The 27,627-nt window shown below is 46.8% G+C and overlaps 1 protein-coding gene across 1 annotated transcript in view; it reads left to right on the top strand.

The window, feature by feature from the left end:
- Window positions 1-27,627, top strand: part of LOC139274175 (zinc finger protein 721-like) — a 141,721-nt gene that overhangs the window by 84,558 nt on the left and 29,536 nt on the right. Inside the window, exons 4-7 of the mRNA XM_070891212.1 lie at window positions 1,876-2,171; window positions 13,859-14,062; window positions 15,007-15,962; window positions 22,002-22,135. Coding sequence (XP_070747313.1) covers window positions 1,876-2,171; window positions 13,859-14,062; window positions 15,007-15,962; window positions 22,002-22,135 — 1,590 coding nt within the window. The remainder of the gene's footprint in view (window positions 1-1,875; window positions 2,172-13,858; window positions 14,063-15,006; window positions 15,963-22,001; window positions 22,136-27,627) is intronic.

Below are 27,627 nucleotides of genomic sequence, written 5' to 3'. Positions count from 1 at the left end.
ACATGTGACTGCAGGGGGTTTGGATTCTGTTATTAATCACATCCAGGACTGAACCATGGCAGAATGCCTGTGCACTTGGGTTTCTGTCTGAATTACTGATTCATGTTCTCTCAATGGGATCACAGAAAATCATTCTCCATTCACTAATTGGGGCTTTCAATGGCGGGGCTGTTACCCAGCATGCTCGGTGGGGGAGAATGTGCCCAATTCACATGGGAGGAGCCCAGCGTGCAGGCGCAGTACCAAGCGGTATTTGGAGCATCTGCAGTGTCACTTTAATCAGAGCCATGCAAGGACTGGAAACGGGCAGAAGCCGGAGGCGCAGGTTTTGCGGCTGGAGAGAGGTGACGAGTTTCAGTAGAGTAACGCACCCGGCGAGAGGGTTCACTGTTTGATGGAGGACCATCGCCCCTATACGTTAATTCTGTTTCTCTCCACAGATACTGCCTGACCTGTTGAGACTTCCAGCATTTTCTGTTTTTATTTCAGATTGCAGCATTCGCAGTATTTTGCTTTTGTATCATAGAACTGAACCCAGCCAGAGTCAGCACCTTCAGGGGAGGGGAACCAGTGAGTGTAGAACTGAACCCAGCCAGAGTCAGTACCTTCAGGGGAGGGGAACCAGTGAGTGTGGAACTGAACCCAGCCAGAGTCAGCACCTTCAGGGGAGGGGAACCAGTGAGTGTGGAACTGAACCCAGCCAGAGTCAGCACCTTCAGGGGAGGAGAGGGAGGGGAACCAGTGAGTGTGGAACTGAACCCAGCCAGAGTCAGCACCTTCAGGGGAGGAGAGGGAGGGGAACCAGTGAGTGTAGAACTGAACCCAGCCAGAGTCAGCACCTTCAGGGGAGGAGAGGGAGGGGAACCAGTGAGTGTGGAACTGAACCCAGCCAGAGTCAGCACCTTCAGGGGAGGAGAGGGAGGAGAGGGAGGGGAACCAGTGAGTGTAGAACTGAACCCAGCCAGAGTCAGCACCTTCAGGGGAGGGGAACCAGTGAGTGTAGAACTGAACCCAGCCAGAGTCAGCACCTTCAGGGGAAGAGAGGGAGGGGAACCAGTGAGTGTGGAACTGAACCCAGAGTCAGCACCTTCAGGGGAAGAGAGGGAGGGGAACCAGTGAGTGTGGAACTGAACCCAGCCGGAGTTGGTCGTGAAAATGGAGGACAAACTGTCTTAGATGTGCAATGTGTTTGGATTTCAGCACAGGGAGGAGGGAGAGTGTGTGGGACAGGGATTTACAACTTTGGAAGGACAAGAGAGAAACGAATGTTCCATAGAAACTAGAATTGTCTGTTTTGAATTTGTGTTCTGTACTTAAAGATGAGTTTTGTGAACATCTTTTACAGTGTTTCAGAAGGGGAGGATTTGCAGACGGGAAACTCAAACCAACATCACGTCAAGATCTGACAGAGTCACTCAGTTCCACAGGACCTGAATATCATCGGCCTTTGAATGGGGAAGGAGAAATATTTGTTCTGTCTGTGGGAACAGATTTCAAACATCAGTGTGACTGGTAAAGCACCGAGACACACACACCCGAGTGAGAGTGTTCCAGTGCACTGACTGTGGAAAGAGCTTTAACCAGTTACACAGCCTGAAAAAACATCACACCATTCACAGCGGGGAGAAACCGTACACGTGTTCCGTGTGTGGACGAGGCTTCAACTGATCGTCCAACCTGGAGAGACACAAGGACACCTGCACGGAGAAACCGTGGGAATGTGGGGACTGTGGGAAGGGATTCAATTCTCCATCTTACCTGGGAACTCATTGACGCAGTCACACTGGAGAGAGACCGTTCACCTGTTCTGCGTGTGGGAAGGGATTCAGTAATTCATCTAACCTGCTGAAACACCAGCAAGTTCACATTGAGCAGGTGAATGGCCTCTCCCCAGAGTGTGGGAAGGGATTCATTTCCTCATCTTACCTGCGGAACACCAGCGAATTCATGCCAGGGAGAGGCTGTTCACCTGCTCAGACTGTGGGAAGGGATTCATTTCCTCATCTCACCTGCTGACACACCAACAAGTTCACACTGGGGAGAGGCCGTTCACCTGCTCTGAGTGTGAGAAGGGATTCATTGTGTCATGCGACCTGCTGAGACACCAGCGAGTTCACACTGGGGAGAGACCGTTCACCTGCTCCATGTGTGGGAAGGAATTCAATCGGTCATCCCACCTGCTGACACACCAGTGAATTCACAAGTGACTGCAGGGGTTGGATTCGGCTATCATTGCTGCTGTTAATCACATCCCGACTGAATCGTGTCCATTCAGTAAGCTAGGGTTTGTTTCTGCTGATAATAACCCATATAACTCGGCTGGAGTTAAATATTTCAAATAACAGTGTCGATATTTGTTGTCTCCAAGATAAGAGGAGATTAATTGATGTCCTGTTGTGAACTTCTCCATCTTGGGGCCTTTGCTCCTTTCGAACTCGAGATTATTTCAGTTCTCATACCTTTGATTACTCTCATGGACAAGTCCCAGCTCCTCATACCGTCCAGAGTGCCTCTCCTAGCCTTGGTATCCAGGGAAGGTCTCGGCAACACGCCCGGTGTCACTGAACACAAAACCCAGACTGTTAATCACTTACAGCTACAGGGCTTAGTGTGTGCCCCACAGCATCGCTCTCATTTTGATGTGTCAGCAGAGCATCATGTCTGCAAACCTGGTTTCAATTGAAATTTGAATCCGCTCATTAAATGTATTTAACAAAAAGTGAACAAGTAAAGAGATCACACCAAATAATTGGCAAAGGTTTAGAGTCAACAAGATGAACGAGTAAACACACCTCGGCCCAATACTCCAGCTCTATATTCACAGGAGAAAGTCTGTTATCTAACTCCTCGAGTGGACAGAACAGAAAAAGATCCCAACTCTAAGAACATTTAGAATCTGTTGTAAATATCTTTTGAATCCTGATAATCTGTCGGTTTCCTTTCATTTGAAATGAATGGAAGATAAGAAGGGTGTTGGCATATGAAACTCGGTTAATTCAGCTTCTGAAAGATGTTCAGGTTCAGTGCGTTCGATAGAGGGGGAAATGCGGTTGGTATCAACAGAGAGAGAGAGAAAGAGGGACAGATTTCACTGAGCAACAGCTGGTGTTTGCAACCAACTGGCCGTGGATATTTTCATCATCGAATGTTTAGATTCAAAATATTCTGGCCCTGAATTCACGGCCCCTGTGGGCGGGTTTAAGCATGTGACATGCATGCGCCTAAATCCAGAACTTGTGATCTGTCAAGAATTCTGTTGATAGATCGACGGCATCTGAAGGAAAAGGGACTCCCAGGCAGAGGGTTTTTGCCAACTCCTGCCCAGCAGGCGTAAAACCTGCTTTTACCAGCGTAAGAGTTTTAAAAAAAATAGAAAAATAAGCAATTATCACTCAATTATATATTAGAACCCTGTCCATTAAGATATTATTAGCCATGTTAAAACATTTTTAAAAATTTCCCCCCAAATTATGTATAATCTTTAATTCAATTTCATTTTAATTAATTTTAAATGTCATGTTTTAAAAATTTATTTGAAGCGTTTGTGTGTTTTTGAGGGTATTCCCTTCCATACTTACGGCAGCTCCGTACAAACGGAACTCACCAAACGTATCAATGGGAACACCCCATTTTGATAGGTTGGGCCGGCCCACATGATCTCAGTGATGTGTATGAAAGATATACACTCCTGGAATACATAGGCCTTTGCACAGGCCTACACATCGAGGCCCAGGACCAGAAGTCTCCGTATCTCCGGGACCACCAGGCACTTTCGCAGAAATGTTGCCTCCGACCGCAAATTCTGGGCCAATGTTAGGATAAGAAAAGTCTCGAGACCAGGGGTTTGTTCTTGCCACAGGAAGGCCACCGTGATTTTACGTGCTTCTAGCGTTGTTGATGTATGTTGAAGAAAATGCAGACTTGTGTCTCTGGACTATGCGGTAGCCAGAGACTACCATATTAGGCAATGCCAGCTCCAGTTTGATAAGAGGATGATGGCATAGCAAGAAATTTAGCACTTTTCAGACTTTATCTCCAGTTACCTGCAGACATCAAATGTCACAGTGTGCAGACAAAATTGGACTTAAGAGTTTAAACTATTGAGTTAAATTATCGGGATCGATTGTTATAGAATTGAATTGTTATCAATGAAAAAGTAGTGAAATTATGTTAAACTTGTATCGAACCTTGGTTACTCCACACTTCGAATACTGTGTACAGTTCTGGTCGCCATATTATAAAAAGGATACAGAGGCACTGGAGAGGGTGCAGAGAAGATTTACAAGGATGATACCAGAAATGAGAGGGTATACCTATCAGGAAAGGATGGACAGGCTGGGGCTCTCTTCTCTTGAAAAATGAAGGCTGAGGGGTGACCTAATAGAGGTCTTTAAAATTATGAAAGATTTTGATAAGAGTAAATACAGAGAGAGTGTTTCCACTTGTGGGGAAGAGCATAACTAGACGCCAGATAGTCACCAAGAAATCAAATCGGGAATTCCAGAAGAAACTTCTTTACCCAGAGAATGGTGAGAATGTGGAAATCGCTGCCACAGGGAGTGGTTGAAGCGAATAGTATAGATACATTTAAGGGGAGGCTAGACAAGCATATGAGGGAGAAGAGAATAGAGGGTTATGGTGATGGAGTTAGATGAGGAAAGACGGGTGGAGGCTCGAGTGAAGCATAAACGCCGGCAGGGACCCAATGGGCTGTTTCTGTGACATATATCCGATGTAATCCTATTTTCCAAGACACATTTCTCGAAGGGTAAGGTACATAACTTGCATTCAAACGCAATTGTTACTTTTGTCTTCTTTGTAAAATCACAAAGTCTGGGCATAATTTTTTTGAGGAATTAAAATTGATTATATAAATTGAGAAGAGATGCTGTTCAAGCTAATGGGAAGGGAAATGTAGTTAAAAATTAAGGGGATAATCACATTTTATTTTTGAACGGTCCAGTCTATTTGGTTCTGTTCAAACTGTGTATTCAGAAAGAAGGTTTTAGAGGGAAACTGTTGTGTTAAAGGTAACCAACATCCTTCATCTAGCAGACTGAAGTGCTCTCTGCCTTATTTGGGGGAATAAACGGTCCAAGATGAGGTTCGTTTAAATAAAATTAAACAAACAAAATGGGTTAAAACTTGGACCAAGTGGAAATGTTTGATCTATGTTTTAAAGATATTATGATAATATTGTATTAGACATTAAAGTTCCTCCGGGGCTCATAAATCAAATGATGAATACAATATAAAATTTAATGAGGAAGTGAATGAGGATGTGAGATGAAAACAGGACAAAACAGGTGACAGATTAGGAAAAGGGGAGGTGCAACGAGACCTGGGTGTCATGGTACATCAGTCATTGAAGGCTGGCATGCAGGTACAGCAGGCGGTTAAGAAAGCAAATGGCATGTTGGCCTTCATAGCGAGGGGATTTGAGTACAGGGGCAGGGAGGTGTTGCTACAGTTGTACAGGGCCTTGGTGAGGCCACACCTGGAGTATTGTGAACAGTTTTGGTCTCCTAACTTGAGGAAGGACATTCTTGCTATTGAGGGAGTGCAGCAAAGGTTCACCAAACTGATTCCCGGGATGGTGGGACTGACATATCAAGAAAGACTGGATCAACTGGGCTTGTATTCACTGGAGTTCAGAAGAATGAGAGGGGATCTCATGGAAACATTTAAAATTCTGACGGGCTTAGACAGGTTAGATGCAGGAAGAATGTTCCCAATGTTGGGGAAGTCCAGAACCAGGGGTCACAGTCTAAGGATAAGGGGTAAGCCATTTAGGACCGAGATGAGAAATTTCTTCACCCAGAGTGGTGAACCTGTGGAATTGTCTACCACAGAAAGTTGTTGAGGCCAATTCACTAAATATATTCAAAAAGGAGTTAGATGTAGTCCTTACTACTAGGGGAATCAAGGGTTATGGCGAGAAAGCAGGAATGGGGTACTGAAGTTTCATGTTCAGCCATGAGACTTGAAGGGCCGAATGGCCTACTCCTGCACCTATTTTCTATATTTCTATGTCTATGCAATTACATCACCAAATGGGAATTTTTCTTAAATTATTGTTCTTGGATGAATTGCCATAAATCACCGAGGTACAATCTGGTATTAATGTAAATTCTTGTGAAAGTCAGGGTAGTGTAATAAATTGATAAGCTTTCTCCGAGATGTTTGGGTCATTGCCTGTACTGAACAATAAGAAAGCTGAATTTAATAGCCTGGCCACTACCCGACACATGGGGATCATGCGGAGGGAGTTGAGCAAAGATCTCCAGACACCCCACACTCTTTTGATAAGGTCACTTGAAAGCCTGGGAAGAGCTTGGATCAGATGTCACATGTAGCATGATATTGGAATACCCGTGTGTGTGTGTGTGTGTGTGAGTGAACCAAGTCTCGGACATGCTCAGTGACATGAAATGGCTAATATGGCTCAGGAGAGTGAGACAACGTTTTAAATAATTCTCCATGGAGAGACTGACAATGAAATAATCAGGGTAGAGTTAAACACACTGCTACCTGTCAGAGGCATCAAAGTTAAAAATAAAGAGAATGCTGATCAAATTATAATTTCCTTAAAGCGAGAATGGGCATCCATTTCAAAGCCTCCGTTAAGTATTGAACAAAGAAAGCTTGTAGGGAGCCTAAAAACCAAAAAAAGTCAGTCTCTCCATCTGGACAAGGCCGCCATGGCTGTATAAAAAATCAGCTACAAGCTGAAAGTGGCAGACAAGGAGACCATGTCTTACAGGATCTAAGTGAGAGGCGACCTCCATGGGAAACAGGACCTCAAAAGGGTGAGGTTTGGAATCAGTGACGAACCGAGATGCAGCCTCTCAAAAGCATAATTTCTGCGGTAATAGAGAAAGAACCCTAAAGCGGGCTCCTTGGGAAGATTGGGAGTCCCGTATGCGGGAGACCAGGAAGACTCCCCTGAACCAGGTGGGATGGGACACACTCTGACATCTCCGTCCTCGGCCTCCTGCACTGTTCTAATGAAACTCAATGCACCTCACCTTTCGTTTAGGCACTTTACAGTCTTCTGGACTCAACATCGATTTCAACAATTTCAGATAACCCCTGCCCGTTTTTGGCTCCCTTTCCCGCCCTCAACCCCCAAATTTTATGGGGGATTTTTTTCTCTCTTTGTCTCCAATGGCAGTTGGTCATTATTCCGCCATTCACACCCAGTCTGAGCTAACCTTTTTCTAACTCCAGCCGTTACCCTCTCAATTCGGCCCATCATCCCTTTTGTCTCTCTAATCTCTCCTGCCTTCCACCCTATCACGACCTTCCCTTTTGTTCTTTCTTCCCCTCCCCCTTTCAGTGCTCCTTAAGAATCTGTTCTTTACAAACATTCGCCAGTTCTGACGAAGGGTCATCGACCTGAAAAGTTAACTCTGTTTTTCGCTCCACAGATGCTGCCTGACCTGCTGAGATTTACAGCATTTTCTGTTTTTATACTAAATTAATAAGGTTCAGTTAAAGAGTTGGCATCACATTAGGACAATAAATAATTCAAGAATATTGTAAAATGCTCCAAACAAACTTAAATGGTAATGACAGCAGTTATTTTAAAGTAAGAAGTGTCTTATGTTGATAAGTAATGTTAACTATTGGTTTGCCGAGTACAAACGCTGATGGTGATCATATGTGGGACTAAAAAAAAAGACATCCCACCTCTCAAAATGAGCTCTACCTGTCCGATTCAGCAAAAGAACCCAAATGTTATTGTACTAGAAGTAATTGAATTAGGAAATGTATTATATAACAATGTGCATTTTGAAATTGTTAATTGAAATCAAAAGTGTTAAACATGAGCTTGAATCTGTCAACTAGATTATGTGAAGGGAGATATTTACGTTTGATAGACAAAATGGTAGGAAAATTAGTAAAGGATGGGTTAGTAAAGAAAACAGGAAGCAGGGGTTAAGAAAGGCGAGGAACATAAGGGGAATCTGTTTAAATCAGAAAGAAAGTGAGAGCTGACAGGATAGCTAGGAATAGGAGCCACGGCAAGGTTAGCAGAAATAAACAATAAATATAGAAAGTATGTGGGAACACGATGAGGTAATGGAGAGGCAATTACAAAGATTATTGGCAAACAATGAGGCTAACCAGAATCCAGACCTTACTCGAGTGTGTTGCCTCTGATCTTTGTGATGAAAATGGTACAGAAGGGACAGGATAATATAGAGGGTAATCAAATCGCTTTCTTTATTCATGAAGAACAACTGAGAAAATGTTTTAAAGAAACCAAGACGTAGATTATGATGTGATGCAGCAAATGGGAATGGGATTTTTGGCCCCTAGGGGAGGGGAAAGAAAGTTAGTATGCAGGTACAGCAAGTAATCAGGGAGGCAAATGGCCTTACAAACCAGCAAAGAACGACTAAAAAAAATAATAGAGAAGGAAGATAAATTATGTAAGTAAACTAGCAAGAAATATAAAAACAGGTAGTAAGAGTTTCTACAGGTATATAAAAAGGAAGAGAGTGGCTAAAGTCTCCTCGATGTTGACTCCAGAAGGCTGTAAAGCATCTAAATGAAAGATAAGGTGTATTGAGCTTCATTAGAACAGTGTCCCGTAGAGGATGAGACTGGGGAATTAATAATGCGGAACAGGGAAATGGCAGAGACTTTGGACAAATATTTTGTATCGGTCTTCATGGTTGAAGACACTGAAAACATCCCAATAGTGGATAATCAAGGGGCTATAGGGAGGGAGGAACTTAAAACAATCACTGTCACTAAAGAAGAAGTACTGGGTAAAATAATGGGACTAAAGGTGGACAAGTCCCCTGGACCTGATGGCTTGCATCCTAGGGTCTTAAAAGAAGTGGCTGCAGAAATAGTGGATGCATTGGTTGTAATCTACCAAAATTCCCTGGATTCTGGGAGGTCCCAGTGGATTGGAAAACTGCAAATGTAATGCCCCTATTTAAAAACGGAGGCAGACAGAAAGCAGCAAAATATAGACCAGTTAGCCTAACATCTGTCGTTGGGAAAATGCTGGAGTCCATTATTAAGGAAGCAGTAGCAAGACATTTGGAAAAGCATAATTTAGTCAAGCAGAGTCAGCATGGTTTTATGAAGGGGAAATCATTGAAAAACTTGCTGGAGTTCTTTGAGGATGTAACGAGCAGGGTGGATAAGGGGGAACCAGTAGATGGGGTGTATTTGGATTTCAGAAGGCATTCGATAAGGTGCCACATAAGAGGTTACAGCACGATAAAAGTTCACGGGGTTGAAGGTAATATATTAGCATGGATAGAGGATTGGCTAACTAACAGAAAACAGAGGCGGGATAAATGGGTCATTTTCCGGTTGGAAAACAGTAACTAGTGGGGTGCCACAGGGATCAGTTCTGGGGCCACAACTATATACAATCAATATTAATGATTGGATGAAGGGACCGAGTGTAATGTAGCCATGTTTGCTCATGATACAAAGATGGGTGGGAAAGCAGGTTGTGAGGAAGACACAAAAAATCTGCAAAGGGATATAGACAGACTAAGTAAGCGGGCAAACATTTGGCAGATGGACTATAATGTGGGAAAGTGTGAGATTATCCACTTTGGCAGAAAACATAAAAAAACAAATTATTATTTAAATGGAGAAAAATTACAAAATGCTGCAGTATAGAGGGACCTGGGGGCCCCTGTGCATGTAACACAAAAAGTTAGTATGCAGCTACAGCAATTGATCAGGAAGGCAAATGGAATGTTGGCCTTTATTGCAAAGGGGAATGGAGCATAAAAGCAGGGAAGTCCTGCTACAACTGTACAGGATATTGATGAAGCCACACCTCGAGTACTGCGTACAGTTTCAGTCTCCTTATTTAAGGAGGGATACGCTTACATTGAAGCCAGTTCAGAGAAGGTTCATTCGGTTGATTCCTGAGATGAAGGGGTTGACTTGTGAAGAAAGGTTGAGCAGGTTGGGCCTGTACTCATTGGAGTTCAGAAGAATGAGAAGTGATCTTATTGAGACATATAAGATAATGAAGGGGCTCGACAAAGTAGATACAGAGAGAATATTTCCACTCGGGGAGTCTAGAACTAGGGGACATAGTTTTAGAATAAGGGGCCGCCCATTTAAAACTGAGATGAGGAGGAATTTCTCTGAGGTTTGTAAATCTGTGGAATTCTCTGCCCCAGAGAGCTTGGAGGCTGAATTATTGAATATATTTAAGGTGGAGATAGACAGATTTTTGAGAGATAAGGGAGTAAAGGGTTATGGGGAGCGGGCAGGGAAGTGGAGCTGAGCTCATGATCAGATCAGCCATGGTCTTATTAAATGGCGGAGCAGGCTCGAGGGGCCAAATGGCCTACTCCTGCTCCTATTATGTTCTTAAATGAAGATATTAGACCAGTGGGATTGATCTTGCCTTTGTTAAGGAAAAATGGCAATGAAACGACATTTTGGAAGGTGTATAGGGTGGAATCGGTTGCAGTGCTGGAAGACTCTTGAGTTAGCTCTGATCCTTAAACAGTATGAGGAGTATCTGATTAAGGAGGAACTTGGATTGCACCAGATATGCAGTGTACTCTGAAAGGGACAACATGGATTTGTAGATATGTCGTAGTTGATCAACACACTGTTCCAGCTTGTGGGTTCACCCTCAACAAAGAATCATCAAAATGCCAGATTAGAATAAGTAAATGGGGCAAAGACCAAACTAATACTATGTATAAAGGAAAAGGACAGTATTGTGTGATGACTGTTGCCACTTATATGACTGTGGGTTCAACACGAAGCCCCATGCTTGAACATCACTTTTGCTTGATTCCACCAAGGAATACGCGTATCGGTGCTAAAACGTTGGTACTGGTACATCATCATAACGCCACTAGTCTGCAAATGAGACTGCCTCTGGAGGATGAAGCCATTCAAGCCATTCCACATATGGGACACTATATATCTCTCCTGTCTCTGGCTCATAATTGAGTGAATTAGGACATCCCAGAAACACATAGCGCAAATGATACAGACAAAGGCAATCCCGAGACTTGGGAATCTGAATGGTGGGAAGTAGTCTCATCTCATTACTCATAGGCGCTCCCTCGGCCGAGGATGACTTGCTAAAGGGATGAATTCACAGATGTTTCAATGAAGGATCCGATATTTTAGTCCTGAACTCCAGGGGTGGAAGATGCCTGTGCGTGGATTTTTTTTTAACGTGTGGTGACCGTTGCACATCAGCCATCACACAGGTTTGACAGAGCTAGGCCTTTATCCAGTGACAAGGGTTAACCAGGACGACTGGAGACCTGCTCTGCTGCATGGACATGGTGCGCGCACATATCGCAGTGTGGACTGGCCCGTGCTGCCCCTGGGACGTAGGATCTAGTATTGAACTACATCCTTGGGCTAGATTGTTCCAGATGGGATTGGTAAGTAGTGGTGCTACCGAGCCGGCCTTGGTTATGAACTTTGGACTAATAAAGTTATACACCAAACTGAAATGTCTTTGTGAGTTTGTCGAATCAATTGACATGCCACCTGGACATCAAAGCAATCAGCGTTAAGAAAGAAAAAGAACACCTTTCATGGCCACAGGATGTCCTAAAGCGCTTTACAGCCAATGAATTGCTTTAGAAGTGTAGGCACTGTTGTAATGTGGGAAATGTGAAGGACAATTTGTGCTCACAGCAAGCTCCTACAAACAGCAATGTGATAATAACCAGATCATATGTTATTTAGTGGTATTGGTTGTCATTTTGCAGTCATTCCACCTTTGAAATTGACAGTAATTCAGGATTTAGCACATGTGCAGCATAATGCGGAAATACTGAAGTTGTGGTCTGTCAGTCACTGTTCCTCCACAGGCTGCGATGTGCCCTCCAGCACATAGAGTCTGCAATCAATGAAATCTCTCAACTCTGGGAAACTGATGAAAACTCTGGCTCTAACGCAGAAATACCGCTGTTATATTCCCCACTAAAAGTTAGACCCAAAGGCATTAGGTGTAACTGGGGTTTAACGGCGTGCTCACTGCTTAAAAAAGGTTATGGGCCAGAAAAACTATTTTATACACCCAACTGAAGTGCCTTTGAGGGTTTGTTCAATCGATTGGCATGGTACCTGATGAGTGTAATAACGTCAAATCAGTCAGTGTTAAAGAAAAAAAATTGTGCAGTGTCAAATTTATCCATTTTAATAAAAATTTAAATTGTTAAGTAACTTTGTAAAAAAGTTTATTCATCTTTATTTCAGGTTTGCTGATTCCTCATGCAAGAGCCCCAACCTTTGTTTTGCTCCAACATTTTTTGAAAAAGTTAGGATTTGAAGAGCTACCCTCTATTTTGTTCGCGGCCTGTGAGAATTCTGCATCTTGATTGGCTGTTTAGACAGCTTGCTGCCGTCACAGCAGCTCACGCTCAGGGATTCCCACTAAACTCTGTTGATTTGAATTACACGTTGGAAAACCCGAACATCTGGACATAGAGATTGACTATCTTTCTGTGAAGCTTACTTCAAGGCCGTGGGCTAAAGTCTTTGCTTCGCTGATCACTGCAAATTCCGGGCCATTATTGAACAGTTTTTGCAGAGAGACCAAGGCTGTCTCTGACACTGCAGGAAATTTGTATTTAAATAAGCTTGTGTGGTGAAGGAGCTGTCCCTCTGGCCCTTTGAAAGGCCGCTCACTGTGTCCCCTCTCCCAGATTCCTGCCTCAGCTCTGTCCTCACTGTGTCCTTCTCTCCCAGATTCCAGCCCCAGCTCTGTGCTCACTGTGGTCCCTCTCCCAGATTCCAGCCCCAGCTCTGGGCTCACTGTGGCCCCTCTCCCAGATTCCAGCCCCAGCTCTGTGCTCACTGTGTCCTTCTCTCCCAGATTCCAGCCCCAGCTCTGTGCTCACTGTGGTCCCTCTCCCAGATTCCAGCCCCAGCTCTGGGCTCACTGTGGCCCCTCTCCCAGATTCCAGCCCCAGCTCTGTGCTCACTGTGGCCTTCTCTCCCAGATTCCAGCCTCAGCTCTGTCCTCACTGTGTCCTTCTCTCCCAGATTCCAGCCCCAGCTCTGTGCTCACTGTGGTCCCTCTCCCAGATTCCAGCCCCAGCTCTGTGCTCACTGTGGCCTTCTCTCCCAGATTCCAGCCCCAGTTCTGTGCTCACTGTGGCCACTCTCTAGATTCCAGCCCCAGCTCTGTGCTCACTGTGGCCCCTCTCCCAGATTCCAGCCCCAGCTCTGTGCTCACTGTGGCCACTCTCCAGATTCCAGCCCCAGCTCTGTGCTCACTGTGGCCCCTCTCCCAGATTCCAGCCCCAGCTCTGTGCTCACTGTGGCCCTTCTCCCAGATTCCAGTCCCAGCTCTGTGCTCACTGTGGTCCTTCTCCCAGATTCCAGTCCCAGCTCTGTGCTCACTGTGGCCCCTCTCCCAGATTCCAGCCCCAGCTCTGTGCTCACTGTGGCCACTCTCTAGATTCCAGCCCCAGCTCTGTGCTCACTGTGGCCCCTCTCCCAGATTCCAGCCCCAGCTCTGGGCTCACTGTGGTCCCTCTCCCAGATTCCAGCCCCAGCTCTGTGCTCACTGTGGTCCCTCTCCCAGATTCCAGCCCCAGCTCTGTGCTCACTGTGGTCCCTCTCCCAGATTCCAGCCCCAGCTCTGTGCTCACTGTGGCCCCTCTCCCAGATTCCAGCCCCAGCTCTGGGCTCACTGTGGCCCCTCTCCCAGATTCCAGCCCCAGCTCTGGGCTCACTGTGGCCCCTCTCCCAGATTCCAGCCCCAGCTCTGTGCTCACTGTGGTCCCTCTCCCAGATTCCAGCCCCAGCTCTGTGCTCACTGTGGTCCCTCTCCCAGATTCCAGCCCCAGCTCTGTGCTCACTGTGGTCCCTCTCCCAGATTCCAGTCCCAGCTCTGGGCTCTCTCAGCTGCCCACGCGCACCTGAGCTGGACACCAGGCCCCGCCCCCTTGCTGCGCCGCCATTGGTTGGTGGACCCGCCGCCAGCTCGGCCCGCCCACCTGCGCCGGGGCTCTTCCTATTGGTCGGAGCTCCCGTCCGTCAGGAACGGGCCCACGTGGTGCTGGGCGGGCAGTTGGAGGCGGTTTGTTCTGGAACTTACCCCCAGCCGGATGATGTGATTGACGGATGTGAGCAGAATCCCGCAGCCTCGGCTGTTCAGGCCTGAATCATTGGGGCAGGTTAGCAGCTCATTGAGGGCTCGCGCCCCGCGGATGGGTGGGGGAGAAGCTGCTGCGGTCCCGGGAGAACATCTTGTGGCGCCGCCCAGGTCCGTCAGTGTGTTCACCGGCGGCAACACCCGGGCTCGGCCCCGCCCACCCAATCACAGCCCCGCCCACTGGGTCCGCAAGCCCCGCCCCTCACACACTCCGATTGGTCGGAGGCCCCGCCGCCCGCTCGGTCCTCCAGCCCCGCCCCCGCTCTTCCTATTGGTCCGGAGCTGCCGTCAATCACCCGGACAGCGTGAGCTGAGCATGCGCGGGCCTCAGGCCCCGAACAAGAAGCTGCGGCTCCGGTCTTTCCCCGAGCCGGGGGGGCAGCTGCGGGGCTTTCTCCCGGTGACACGTGGCAGGCTGAGGGGGCAGCAGGGCGCATGCGCGGCCTTTCCCTGGGCCAGGAACCAGGAGGAGAGAATGTTGTGAATTTCTATCCTGGACTCACAGTCAGGGCTTTTGTAAACTGCTGTTCCAGGCTGTGAGAGAAGGGGGGCAGCATTTACAGGCCGCAAACTCACACCCAACATCACATCCAGGCCTGACACACTCACTCCATTCATCAGGGACCCAATATCATCGGCCTTTCAATGTGGAAGGAGAAATGTTTGTCTGTTGTGTCTGTGGGAAAAGATTTCAAACATCAGTGTGACTGGAAAAGCACCGAGACACACTGCCGAGTGAGAGTGTTCCAGTGCACTGCCTGTGGGAAGAGCTTTAACCAGTTACACAGCCAGAAAAAACATCGCACCATTCACAGCGGGGAGAAACCGTACACGTGTTCTGTGTGTGTGGACCAGGCTTCAACTGATCGTCCAACCTGGAGAGATACAAGGACACCCGCACCACGGAGAAACCGTGGGAATGTGGGGACTGTGGGAAGGGATTCAGCTCCCCCTCCCGGCTGGAAACTCATCGGCGCAGTCACACCGGGGAGAGGCCGTTCACCTGCTCCGTGTGTGGGAAGGGATTCAGTCAGTCAACCCACCTTCTGACACACCAGCGAGTTCACACTGGGGAGAGGCCGTTCAGTTGCTCTCACTGTGGGAAGAGATTTGGGCAGTTGTCTAACCTCACCGACCACCAGCGAATCCACACTGGAGAGAGGCCATTCAGTTGCTCTCACTGCGGGAAGCGGTTCGGGCAGTCATCTAGCCTCACTGAACACCAGCGAGTTCACACTGGAGAGAGGCCATTCACCTGCACTGTGTGTGGGAAGGGATTCGTTCGATTAGCTAACCTTGCGAAACACCAATTTGTTCACACTGAAAGGAGACCTTTCAAATGTTCTGAGTGCGGGAAGAGCTTTAAAAGCACAAGAGATCTGCTGACACACCAACACACTCACACTGGGGAGAGGCCGTTCACCTGCTCCGTCTGCGGGAAGGGATTCGCTAATTCATCCCACTTGCTGACACACCAGCGAGTTCACACCGGGGAGAGGCCGTTCAGATGCTCCGTGTGTGGGAAAGGATTCATTCAGTCATCCCACCTGCTGACACACCAGCGAGTTCACACTGGGGAGAGACCGTTCACCTGCTCCGTGTGTGAGAAAGGCTTCACTCAGTCATCCACCCTGCTGAGACACCAGCGAGTTCACACTGCGGATAGCGCGTTCACCTGCTCAGTGTGTGGGAAGGGATTCACTGATTCATCCACTTTGCTGAGACACCAGAGAGTTCACACTGGGGAGAGGCCATTCACCTGCTCTGTGTGTGGGAAGGGATTCACTCAGTCATCCCACCTGCTGAGACATCAACGAGTTCACAAGTGACTGCAGGGGTTGGCCTCTGCTGTTAATCACTTCCAGGAATGAGCTATGTTCTTTCTGAGAGTTCGGTTTGTTTCTGCTGATGTTACTAACCCCTATAACTGACTGGAGTTTAATATTCTGGATATATGTCAAATAAATCAACTTTGTTTTAAACATCTTTCCTCCAAGACAAGAGGAGACTCATTTATGTCCTGATTCGGACTGTTCCAATTTTGGTCCTTTTCTCCTTTCTTACTCTAGATTATCTCCATTCTAATACCTTCGATTACTATCAAGTCCCAGCTCCCCAAACCTTCCAGTGAGCCTGCAATAGAATATGAATGAAGATTGCATGAAACATTCTTGGCAAGTAAAATCAAGGAAAACCCAAAGATGTTTATAAATATATTAAGATCAAGAGGATGCCTAAAGAAAGGGTAGGGCCTATTAGAGACCATGAGGATAATCTGTGTGTGGAGGCGGGAGATGTGGGTCTGGTTCTTAATGAATACTTTGCATCTGTTTTCACAAAAGAGAGGGAAGATGCAGATGTTGCTATTGGGGAGGAGGAGTATGAAATATTAGATGAAATAAACACAGTGAGAGAGGAGGTATTAAGGGGTTTAGCAACTCTGAAAGTGCATAATTACCCACACCCAAATGAAATGTATCCCAGGCTGTTAAATGAAGCAAAAGAGGAAATAGCAGAGGCTCTGACCATCATTTTCCAATCCACTTTGGCTTCAGGTGTGGTGCTGGAGGATTGCTAATGTGTTACCTTTGTTTAAGAAGGAAGAAAGGGATAGACCGAGTAATTACAGGTCAGTCAGCCTAACCTCGGCGGTGGGAGAATTATTGGAAAGAATTCTGAAGGACAGGATAAATCTTCATTTAGAAAGACACAAATTAATCAGCACGAATTTGTTAAGGGAAGGTCGTGTCTGATTAACTTGATTGAATTTTTGAAGGAGGCAATGAGGGTCGATGAGGGCAGTGCTTTTGATGTAATGTATGTGGATTTTAGCAAGGCTTTTGATAAGGTTCCATATGAAACACTGGTCACGAAATTAAAAGCCCATGGGATCCAGGGCAAAGTGGTAAGTTGGATCCAAAATTGGCTCAAGGGCAGGAAGCAAAAGGTAATGGTTGATGGGTGTTTCTGTTACTGGAAGGATGTTTCCAGTGGGGTTCCGCAGGGCTCAGTACTAGGTCCCTTGCTTTTTGTGGTAGACATCAATGATCTAGACTTGAATATAGGGGGTATGATTAAGAAGTTTGCAGATGATACGAAAATTGGCTGTGTGGTTGATAATGAAGAAGAAAGCTGTAGACTAGGAAGATGTCAATGACCTGGTCAGGGGCAGAACAATGACAAATGGAATTCAATCCAGAGAAGTGTGAGGTAATGCATTTGGGAGGGCTAACAAGGAAAGGCAATACACATTAAATGGTAGATCACTAAAAAGTGTAGAGGAACAAAGGGAGTGCATGTTCACAGAACCCTGAAGGTAGCAGGCCAGGTAGATAAGGTGGTTAAGAAAGCATACGGAATGCTTGCCCTTATTAGCCGAGGCATAGAATACAAGAGCAGGGGGTTATGCTTGAACTGTATATAACACTGGTTAGGTCACAGCTGGAGTACTGCATGTAGTTCTGATCACCACATTACAGGACAAGTACAGAGGAGATTTACGAGGATGTTGCCAGGAGTGGAGAATGTTAGCTATGAGGACAGATTGGATAGGTTGGGTTTGTTTTCCTTGGAACAGAGGAGGCTGAGGGGAGACCTCATTGAGGTGTATAAAATTATGAGGGGTCTCGATATAGTGGATAGAAAGGGCCTATTTCTTTTAGTAGAGGAGTCAACAATCAGGGGGCATAAAATTAAAGTAATTGGGGGGGAGATTTAGAGTTGATTTGAGGGGAAATTTCTTCACCCAGAGGGATGTGGGGGTCTGGAACTCACTGCCTGAAAGGGTGGTAGAGGCAAAAACCCTCACTTAAAAAGTACTTGGATGTGCACTTGAAGTGCTGTAACCAGCAGGGCTACGGACCTAGAGCTGGATACTGGGATTAGGCTGGATAGCCTCTTGTTGGCCGGCACGGATACGATGGGTCGAAGTGGCCTCCTTCCGTACTGTAAATTTCTATGATTCTATTTATCCCAATGTAACGATTGCTATTATCCAAGGAAAAAGGTTTGCCTTTCAATCCCACCTTTCACAGCCTCAGTACGTCCCAAAGCGCTTGACAGACAAGGAAGTACTTTTGAAGTGTAGTTCGTGTTCTGATGTAGGAAAAGCAGCAGCCAAATTGCACAATGCAAGCTTCCGCAAACAGTATTGTGATAATGACTAGATGATCTGTTTCACCGATGTTGATTGAGAATGGAAGGGGATGTGTAACGAGATGGGTACGGAGATGTGAAACAAGGAAACGGTGTCTGTGTGGGATAGAGACACAGCCTTGTGGTCACAGTATAGTGACACAGCCTTGTAGTCACAGTCAGAACAATGCACAGATATCTTGGTTATAGTTTGAACAAGTTCAGATCATGAAGGCAGTAAACAAGTTAAATATAAATATCACCAATGTAGCCGCAGCTTGTTAGACACACCTGGGGAGCAGAGAGCTCTGAATCCACTGTATTATCTCCGGATCAAGTAACTATACTATCTGTATTTTGCTGTGCTGTTAATTATGTCAGTAAAAGACAATCTGTTGTTGTGAGCTTGATTATCTGATGTCTGAAACCACAAGATTAACTATTTAGAGACAACAAGATGAACAAGTAAACACATCATGGCCCAATACTCCAGCTCTATATTCACCGGAGAAAGTCTGTTATCTAACTCCTCGAGTGGACAGAATAAAGATCCCAACTCTAAGTACCTCTAGAGTCATTTGTAAATACCTTTCAAATTCTGACAGGTTCTTTTATGTATTTAACTCCTTGTAACCTATATTACACTACCACCAGGAGGCCCACCTGTTGGAGTCCCAAGGGATCCCAACATCCCTTGGGAGCACGGTATATAAGCAGGCCACCCACGTGGTACCTGCACTCTGGAGTCTGATTAAAGGAGCTAAGGTCACACTTGCTCATTGTACACAGTACTCAGTCTCATCCTTTAATATGAACGTATCAGGTTCCAACTGTCAATTTCCATTACAGTGAAGTCAATGAAAGATGAGAGAATGGTTGAGAGTAGGGGTGAAAGGAGTAGGGGTGAAAGGGGAGTTGGGGGGTCAGGGGTTGGAGAGTAGGGGTGAAAGGGGAGTTGGGGGGTCAGGGGTTGGAAAGTGGGGGTGAAATGTACTTGGCCTTAAGCTTTGGAATTCTCTTTCTAAAACTCTTCGCCTCTCCCCCTCTCCTCTTTTAAGATTCTCCTTAAAACCTGTTTCTTTGATGAAGCTTTTGGTCATCTATTCTGCTATCTCGTTCTGTGGCTCGGTGTCAAGCATGTTTTTTTATATCGCTCTTGTTGAATGCCTTGGGAAGTTTTACTACGTTAAATGTGCTATATAAACGTAAGTTGCTGTTGACACCAAATCCAGGGACCACTTACAATAATACACCAAATCCAGGGACCACTTACAATAATACACCAAATCCAGGGACCACTTATAATGTGACACCAAATACAGGGATCACTTACACTGTGACACCAAATCCAGGCAGAGTCAGCATGGATTTATGAAGGGAAATTTGCTGGAGTTCTTTGAAGATGTAACAAACAGGGTGGATAAAGGGGAACCAGTGGATGTGGTGTATTTGGACTTCCAGAAGGCATTTGACAAGATGCCACATAAAAGGTTACTGCACAAGTTCATGGGGTTGGGGGTAATATATTAGCATGGATAGTGTTATGTATGTAAACCTGTAAGTACCATGTCTAACCACCAGAGGGATTATCCCCTGGAGTCCCAAGGGATCCCACAATCCCTTGGGAGCACCTGTATATAAGGAGGTGTCACAGGCTGGAGAGGCACTCAGATCTGTAATAAAGGACTACGGTCACACCTTACTTTGAGCTTACAGGATCTAGTCTGACTCTTTATTCAATACATAATAACTGGCAATGAGATACGGATGACGAACCCCACCGCAACATTGCAGAGAACCATGGGCATCCTGGAGAAATTTTCGGAGGGAGATGATTGGGAAACCTTCGTGGAGCGACTTGACCAATACTGCGTGGTTAACGAGCTGGAAGGAGAAGCGAACACTGCCAATCGAAGGGCGATCTTCCTCACCGTTTGTGGGGCACCAACATATGGCCTCATGAAAAACCTGCTCGCTCTAGCGAAACCCACACAAGTCATACGATGAGTTGTGCATACTGGTACGGGAGCATCTAAACCCGAAGGAAAGCATTCTAATGGTGAGGTACCGGTTCTACACATACAAGAGGTCTGAAGGCCAGGAAATGGCGAGCTACGGCACCGAGCTAAGGCGCCTTGCAGGACATTGTGAATTTGAAGGACACTTGGAGCACATGCTCAGGGACTTCTTTGTACTTGGCATTGGCCATGAAGTAATTCTTCGCAAACTTTTGACTGTAGAGATCCCAACCTTGAGTAAAACCATAGCGATAGCCCAGGCGTTCATCGCCACCAGTGACAATACCAGACAAATTTCTCAGCACACTAATGCTGCTGCAGGTACTGTGAACAAAGTAACGTTGTTTTTGAATCGAAATGTACAGGGCAGGATTTACACGCCTGCAGCTGCATGTCGCAGATGACTCAGAGTCCACCTTCAAGGGTGGTGAATGCAAGGCCATTAACACCTTATTGGCGCTGCGGGGGTGATCATCATTTCCATTCATGCCGCCTCAAAGGATGCATTTGCAAGGGCTATGGAACAATGGGACACCTCCAACGCATGTGCAAACGAGCTGCAAACCCTGCTAATCCTGCAAACCATCATGTTGCAGAGGAGGACAGATCCACAGTGGATCACGACAAACCAAAGCCTCAGACCGAGGAGGCAGAGGTATATGGGGTGCACACATTTACCACAAAGTGTCCCCCGATAATGCTGAAGATTAAATTAAACAGACTCCCGGTGTCCATGGAGCTAGACACGGACGCAAGCCAGTCCATAATGAGCAAAAAGACTTTCGATAAATTGTGGTGCGGCAAGGCTTCAAAGCCAGTCCTGACTCCCATTCATACTAAACTGAGAATGTACACAAAGGAACTGATTCCTGTAATCGGCAGTGCTACCGTAAAGGTCTCCTGCGATGGAGCAGTGCATGAGTTACCACTCTGGGTGGTACTGGGCGATGGCCCCACGCTGTACGGCAGGAACTGGCTGGGAAAGATACGCTGGAACTGGGATGACGTGCGAGCGCTTTCGTCCGTCGATGACACCTCAAGTGCCCAGTTCCTAAGCAAGTTCCCCTCGCTGTTCAAACCAGGCATCGGAAGTTCCAAGGAGCAAAAGTGCAGATCCATTTGATTCCAGGGGCACGACCCATCCATCACAAGGCGAGGGCGGTACCTTACATGATGAGAGAGAGGATGTGGATTGAGCTGGACAGGCTGCAATGAGAGGGCATCATTTCACCAATCGAATTCAACGAGTGGGCCAGTCCAATTGTTCCAGTCCTCAGGGGAGACGGCACCGTCAGAATCTGTGGTGATTACAAAGTAACCATCAATCGTTTCTCACTGCAGGATCAATAACCACTACCAAAGGCAGACGAACTATTTGCAATGCTGGCGGGAGGGAAAACGTTCACAAAGCTGGACTTGACCTCGGCCTACATGACGCAGGAGCTGGAGGAATCATCGAAAGGCTTCACCTGCATCAACATGCACAAAGGTTTCTTCATTTATAACAGATGCCCGTTTGGGATTCAATCAGCCGCGACAATATTCCAGAGGAATATGGAAAGCTTGCTGAAGTCGGTCCCGCGCACCGTGGTCTTCCAGGACGACATCTTGGTTACAGTCGAGCACCTGCAGAACCTGGAGGAGGTTCTTAGTCGGCTTAATCATGTGAGGCTCAGGCTAAAATGCTCGGTGCGTTTTCCTGGCGCCTGAAGTGGAGTTCCTGGGGAGGAGAATCACGGCAGACGGCATCAGGCCCATCGATTCGAAGACGTATGCATTCAAGAACGCACGAGACCACAGAATGTGATGGAGCTGCGCTCGTTTCTAGGACTCCTGAACTATTTTGGTAACTTCTTACCGGGTCTTAGCACATTGTTAGAACCTCTGCACGCTTTACTACGTAAAGGAAATGAATGGGTATGGGGTAAAAGTCAAGAAAATGCCTTTGAGAAAGCTCGGAAGCTGTTATGTTCAAACAAATTGCTGGTGTTGTACGATTCATTTAAGCGTTTGGTACTAGCTTGTGATGCGTTGTCATACGGGGTCAGGTGTGTATTGCAACAAGCTAATGAATTTGGGACATTTCAACCGGTTGCTTATGCATCCAGAACTCTGAGAGGACCTACAGTATGATCGAAAAAGAAGCGTTAGTGTGTGTTTACGGGGTAAAGAAAATGCATCAATATCTGTTCGGGCTCAAATTTGAATTGGAAACTGACCATAAGCCACTTATATCCCTCTTTTCTGAAAGTAAGGGGATAAATACCAATTCATCGGCCCGCATCCAGAGATGTGCGCTCACGTTGTCTGCATACAACTACGCCATCCGCCACCACAGGCCAGGCACAGAAAACTGCGCCGATGCTCTCAGTAGGCTGCCATTGCCCACCACAGGGTGGAAATGGCACAGCCCACAGATTTAGTTATGGTAATGGAAGCATTCGAGAGTGAGCAATCACCTGCTCCGCTCGACAGATTAGAAGCTGGACGAGCCAGGACCCCTTACTGCCCTTAGTAAAAAAACTGTGCTCCATGGGAGCTGGTCTAGTGTCCCGTTAGAAATGCAGGAAGAAATAAAGACGTACCAGCGGCGCAAAGATGAAATGTCTATACAGGCAGACTGTCTCCTATGGGGTAATCGGGTAGTTGTGCCAACAAAGGGCAGGGACACCTTCATCAGTGATCTCCACAGGACCTACCCAGGAATTGTAATGATGAAAGTGATAGCCAGATCCCATGTGTAGTGGCGGGGTATCGATGAAGACTTAAGAGTCCTGCGTGCACAAATGTAATACATGCTCAGAGTTAAGCAATGCACCCAGGGAGGCGCCACTAAGTTTATGGTCCTGACCCTCCAAGCCGTGGTCCAGGGTCCATGTCAACAATGCAGGCCTATTCTTGGGGAAAATATTCTTAGTTGTTGTAGATACGTACTCGAACAGGATTGAATGTGTGATATTGTCGGCAAGCACATCCGCTGCCACCGTTGAAAGCCTACGGGCCATGTTTGCCATGCACAGCCTTCCTGATGTCCTTGTAAGTGACAATGGGCTGTGCTTTACCAGTACCGAATTCAAGGAGTTCATGACCCGCAATGGGATCAAATATGTCACGTTGCCCCGTTCAAACCAGCGTCCAACGGTCAGGCAGAACGAGCAGTTCAAACAATCAAGCAGAGCCTGAAAGGGGTAACTGAAGGCTCACTGCAGACTCGCTTATCCCGAGTCCTGCTTAGTTACCGCACAAGACCCCACTTGCTCACTGGGGTTCCCCCCGCTGAACTCATGAAAAGGGTACTTAAGACAAGGCTCTCGATAGTCCACCCTGATCTACACGAACAGGTAGAGAGCAGGCAACTTAAACAGAATACATATCATGATCGCGCAAATGTGTCACGCGAAATTGAAATAAATGACTCTGTATTTGTGTTGAACTATGGACAAGGTCCCAAGTGGCTTGCTGGCACTGTTTTGGCCAAAGAGGGGAGTAGGGTGTTTGTGGTCAAATGGACTCACCTGCAGGAAACACTTGGACCAAACCAAACTCAGATTTATGGACTATCCAGAACAACCCACAATAGACTACCTTTTTCGACCCTCCAACACACACACAAGTGGCAACCGACCCAGTGGTTGACCACGAAGCAGAACCCATCACCCGCAGCAGCCCAGCAAGACTCACCACCCCCAGCAGTCCAGCAAGGCCAGCTGCGCAGCAGCCCAGCGAAGGCCCAACAAACAACTCACCAACACCAGCAGTTGCACCGAGACGATCAACCAGGGAAAGAAAGGCCCCAGATCAACTCACATTGTAAATAGTTACACTATTGACTTTGCAGGGGGAGTGTTGTTATGCATGTAAACCTGTAAATACCATGTCTAACTACCAGAGGGCTTATCCCCTGGAGTCCTAAGGGATCCCACAATTTAATGGGAGCACCTGTATATAAGGAGGCCTCACAGGCTGGAGAGGCACTCTGAGATCTGTAATAAAGAATTACGGTCACACCTTACTTTGAGCTTACAGTATCTAGCCTGACTCTTTATTCAAGACATAACAGATAGAGGATTGGCTAACTAACAGAAAACAGAGAATCGGGATAAATGGTTCATTCTCTGGTTGGCAACCAGTAACTAGTGGGGTGCCGCAGGGATCAGTGCTGGGACCCCAACTATTTACAATCTATATAAACGACTTGGAAGAAAGGACTGAGTGTAATGTAGTCAAGTTTGCTGACGATACAAAGATGGGAGGAAAAGCAATGTGTGAGGAGGACACAAAAAATCTGCAAAAGGACATAGACAGGCTAAGTGAGTGGGCAAAAATTTGGCAGATGGAGTATAATGTTGGAAAGTGTGAGGTCATGCACTTTGGCAGAAAAAAAATCAAAGAGCAAGTTATTATTTAAATGGAGAAAGATTGCAAAGTGCTGCAGTACAGCGGGTCCTGCGGGGACTTGTGCATGAAACACAAAAGGATAGTATGCAGGTACAGCAAATGATCAAAAAGGCCAATGGTATCTTGGCCTTTTTGCAAAGGGGATGGAGTATAAAAGCAGGGAAGTTTTGCTACAGCTATACAAGGTATTGGTGAGGCCACACCTGGAATACTGCGTGCAGTTTTGGTTTCCATATTTACGAAAGGATATACTTGCTTCGGAGGTAGTTCAGAGAAGGTTCACTAGGTTGATTCCGGAGATGAGAGAATTGACTTATGAGGAAAGGTTGAGTAGGTTGGGCCTCTACTCATTGGAATTCAGAAGAATGAGAAGTGATCTTATCGAAACGTATAAGATTATGAGGGGGCTTGACAAGTTGGATGCAGAGAGGATGTTTCCACTGATGGGGAAGACTAGAACTAGAGGGCATGATCTTAGAATAAGAGGCTTCCCATTTAAAATAGAGATGAGGAGAAATTTCTTCTCAGAGGGTTGTTAAGCTGTAGAATTCGCTGCCTCAGAGAGCTGTGGAAGCTGGGACATTGAATAAATGTAAGACAGAGATAGACAGTTTCTTAAATGATATGGGGATAAGGGGTTATGGGGAGCGGACAGGGAAGTGGAGCTGAGTCCATGATCAGATCAGCCATGATCGTATTAAATAGCGGAGCAGGCTCGAGGGGCTGTATGGCCTACTCCTGCTCCTATTTCTTATGTTCTTATGTTCTTTATACTGTGACACCAAATCCAGGGATCACTTACATCAACATCATCATCATAGGCAGTCGCTCGAAATCGAGGAAGACTTGCTTCCACTCAAAGTGAGTTCTCAGGTGACTGTACAGTCCAATATGGGAATTACAGTCTCTGTCACAGGTGGGACAGTCGTTGAAGGAAAGGGTGGGTGGGGAGTCTGGTTTGCCACACGCTCCTTCTGCTGCCTGCACTTGTTTACTGCATGCTCTAGGTGATGAGACTCGAGGTGCTCAGCGCCTTCCCGGATGCACTTCCTCCACTTAGGGCGGTCTTTAGCCAGGGACTCCCAGGTGTCGGTGGGGATGTTGCACTTTAAAAAGGAAGCTTTGAGGGTGTCCTTGAAATGTTTCCTCTGCCCACCTGGGGCTCGCTTGCCGTGCAGGAGTTCCAAATAGAGTGCTTGCTTTGGGAGTCTTATGTCGGGCAGGCAGACGATGTGGCCCGACCCAACGGAGCTGGTCGAGTGTGGTCAGTGCGTCAATGCTGGGGATGTTGGCCTGATCGAGAACACTGACGTTGATGCGTCTGTCCTCCCAGGGGGTTTGCAGGATCTTGTGGAGACATCGTTGGTGGTATTTCTCCTGTGATTTGAGGTGTCCACGTCTCTGAGCCATATAGGAGGGCGGGAATCACTACAGCCCTGTAGACCATGAGCTTGGTGCCAGATTTGAGGTCCTGGTCTTCGAACACTCTCTTCCTCAGGTGACCAAAGGCTGCACTGGGCACTGGAGGCAGTGTTGGACCTCGTCGTCGATGTCTGCCCCTGCTGGTAGTAGGTTCCCGAGGTATGGAAATGGTCCACCTTGTCCAAGGCCGTGCCATGGATTTTTATGACTGGGGGGCTGGGGGCAGGGAGGGGACAGTGCTGTGTGGCGGGGTCAGGTTGGTGGAGGACCTTTGTCTTGGAGTTCAGACTCGGAATGTGCGCAGATGCAAGTGTCATCCGCGTATTGTAGTTCGATGACAGAGGATGGGACGACCTTGGATCTAGCCTGGAGGCGATGAAGGTTGAACAGGTTCCCATTGGTTCTATAGTTTAGGGACCACTTACACTGAGATAGCAAATCCAAGGACCACTTACACTTGACACCAAATCCAGGGATCACTTACGCTAAGACACGAAATTCAGGGATGGCTTACACTGAGACACCAAATCCAGGGATCACTTACCCTGTGGATACCAAATCCAAGGATCACTTACACTGACACCAAGTCCAGGGACCAATTGTGCTGAAACACCAAATCCAGGGTTCACATAGAGTGCGACACCAAATCCAGGAACCAGTTATACTCTGATGTCACAGTACGGCTGTGGGACATTCTGAAGCGGGGCGGGGCGCGGGGGGACCAGCCAGAGGTCGTGGTCCATATTGGTAACAATGACATAGGTAGAAAAAGGGATGAGGTCCTGCAGGCAGATTTTAGAGAGCGAAGAGAGTTTAAAAAGCAGGACATCAAAGGTAGTAATCTCCAAATTACTCCCAGTGCCACGTGCTACGGAGTACAGAAATAGGAGTATAGAGCAGATGAATGTGTGGTTGGAGAGATGGTGCAGGAGGGAGGGCTTTAGATTCCTGAGGCATTGGGACCGTTTCTGGAGGAGGTGGGACCTGTACAAGCCGAGCCAGGACCAATATCCTCATGTGAGTGTAGGTGTTGGGGGGGGGCGGTTGCTAGTGCTGTTGGAGAGGGTTTAAACTAGCTTGGCAGGGAGATGGGAACCTAAGAGTAGATTCAGAAGGGAGGGAAGTAAAGCTGGATTTGGAAGGCAGAAAATTAGAATGTGAATTTGGAAGGCACAAGATACAAAGGCTGGAAAAGAGACAACAAGGCAGTTTGGCAATGCTAAATGGTGTATACTTCAATGCAAGGAGTCTAGGGAATAAGGCAGATGAGCTGAGAGCACAGATAGACACGTGGGAGTATGATATAGCTATTACCGAGACATAGCTGAAAGGGCTGGAATGGCAGTTAAACATTCCTGGTTACAGGATTTTCAGACGGGACAGAGAGAGGGATAAAAAAAGGAAGGGTTGCAGTATTGATTAAATAAATAATTACAACTGTGAGGAGGGATGATATGTCAGAGGGATCATCAAATGAGGCAATATGGGTTGAATTGAAGAACAAAAATTGGGCGATCA

The sequence above is a fragment of the Pristiophorus japonicus genome, chromosome 9 (genome assembly GCF_044704955.1).
Source record: "Pristiophorus japonicus isolate sPriJap1 chromosome 9, sPriJap1.hap1, whole genome shotgun sequence".
Classification (NCBI taxonomy): Eukaryota; Metazoa; Chordata; class Chondrichthyes; family Pristiophoridae; genus Pristiophorus; species Pristiophorus japonicus.
Note: the sequence above shows the minus strand (reverse complement) of the source record. Positions and strands in the feature narration are given on the sequence as shown.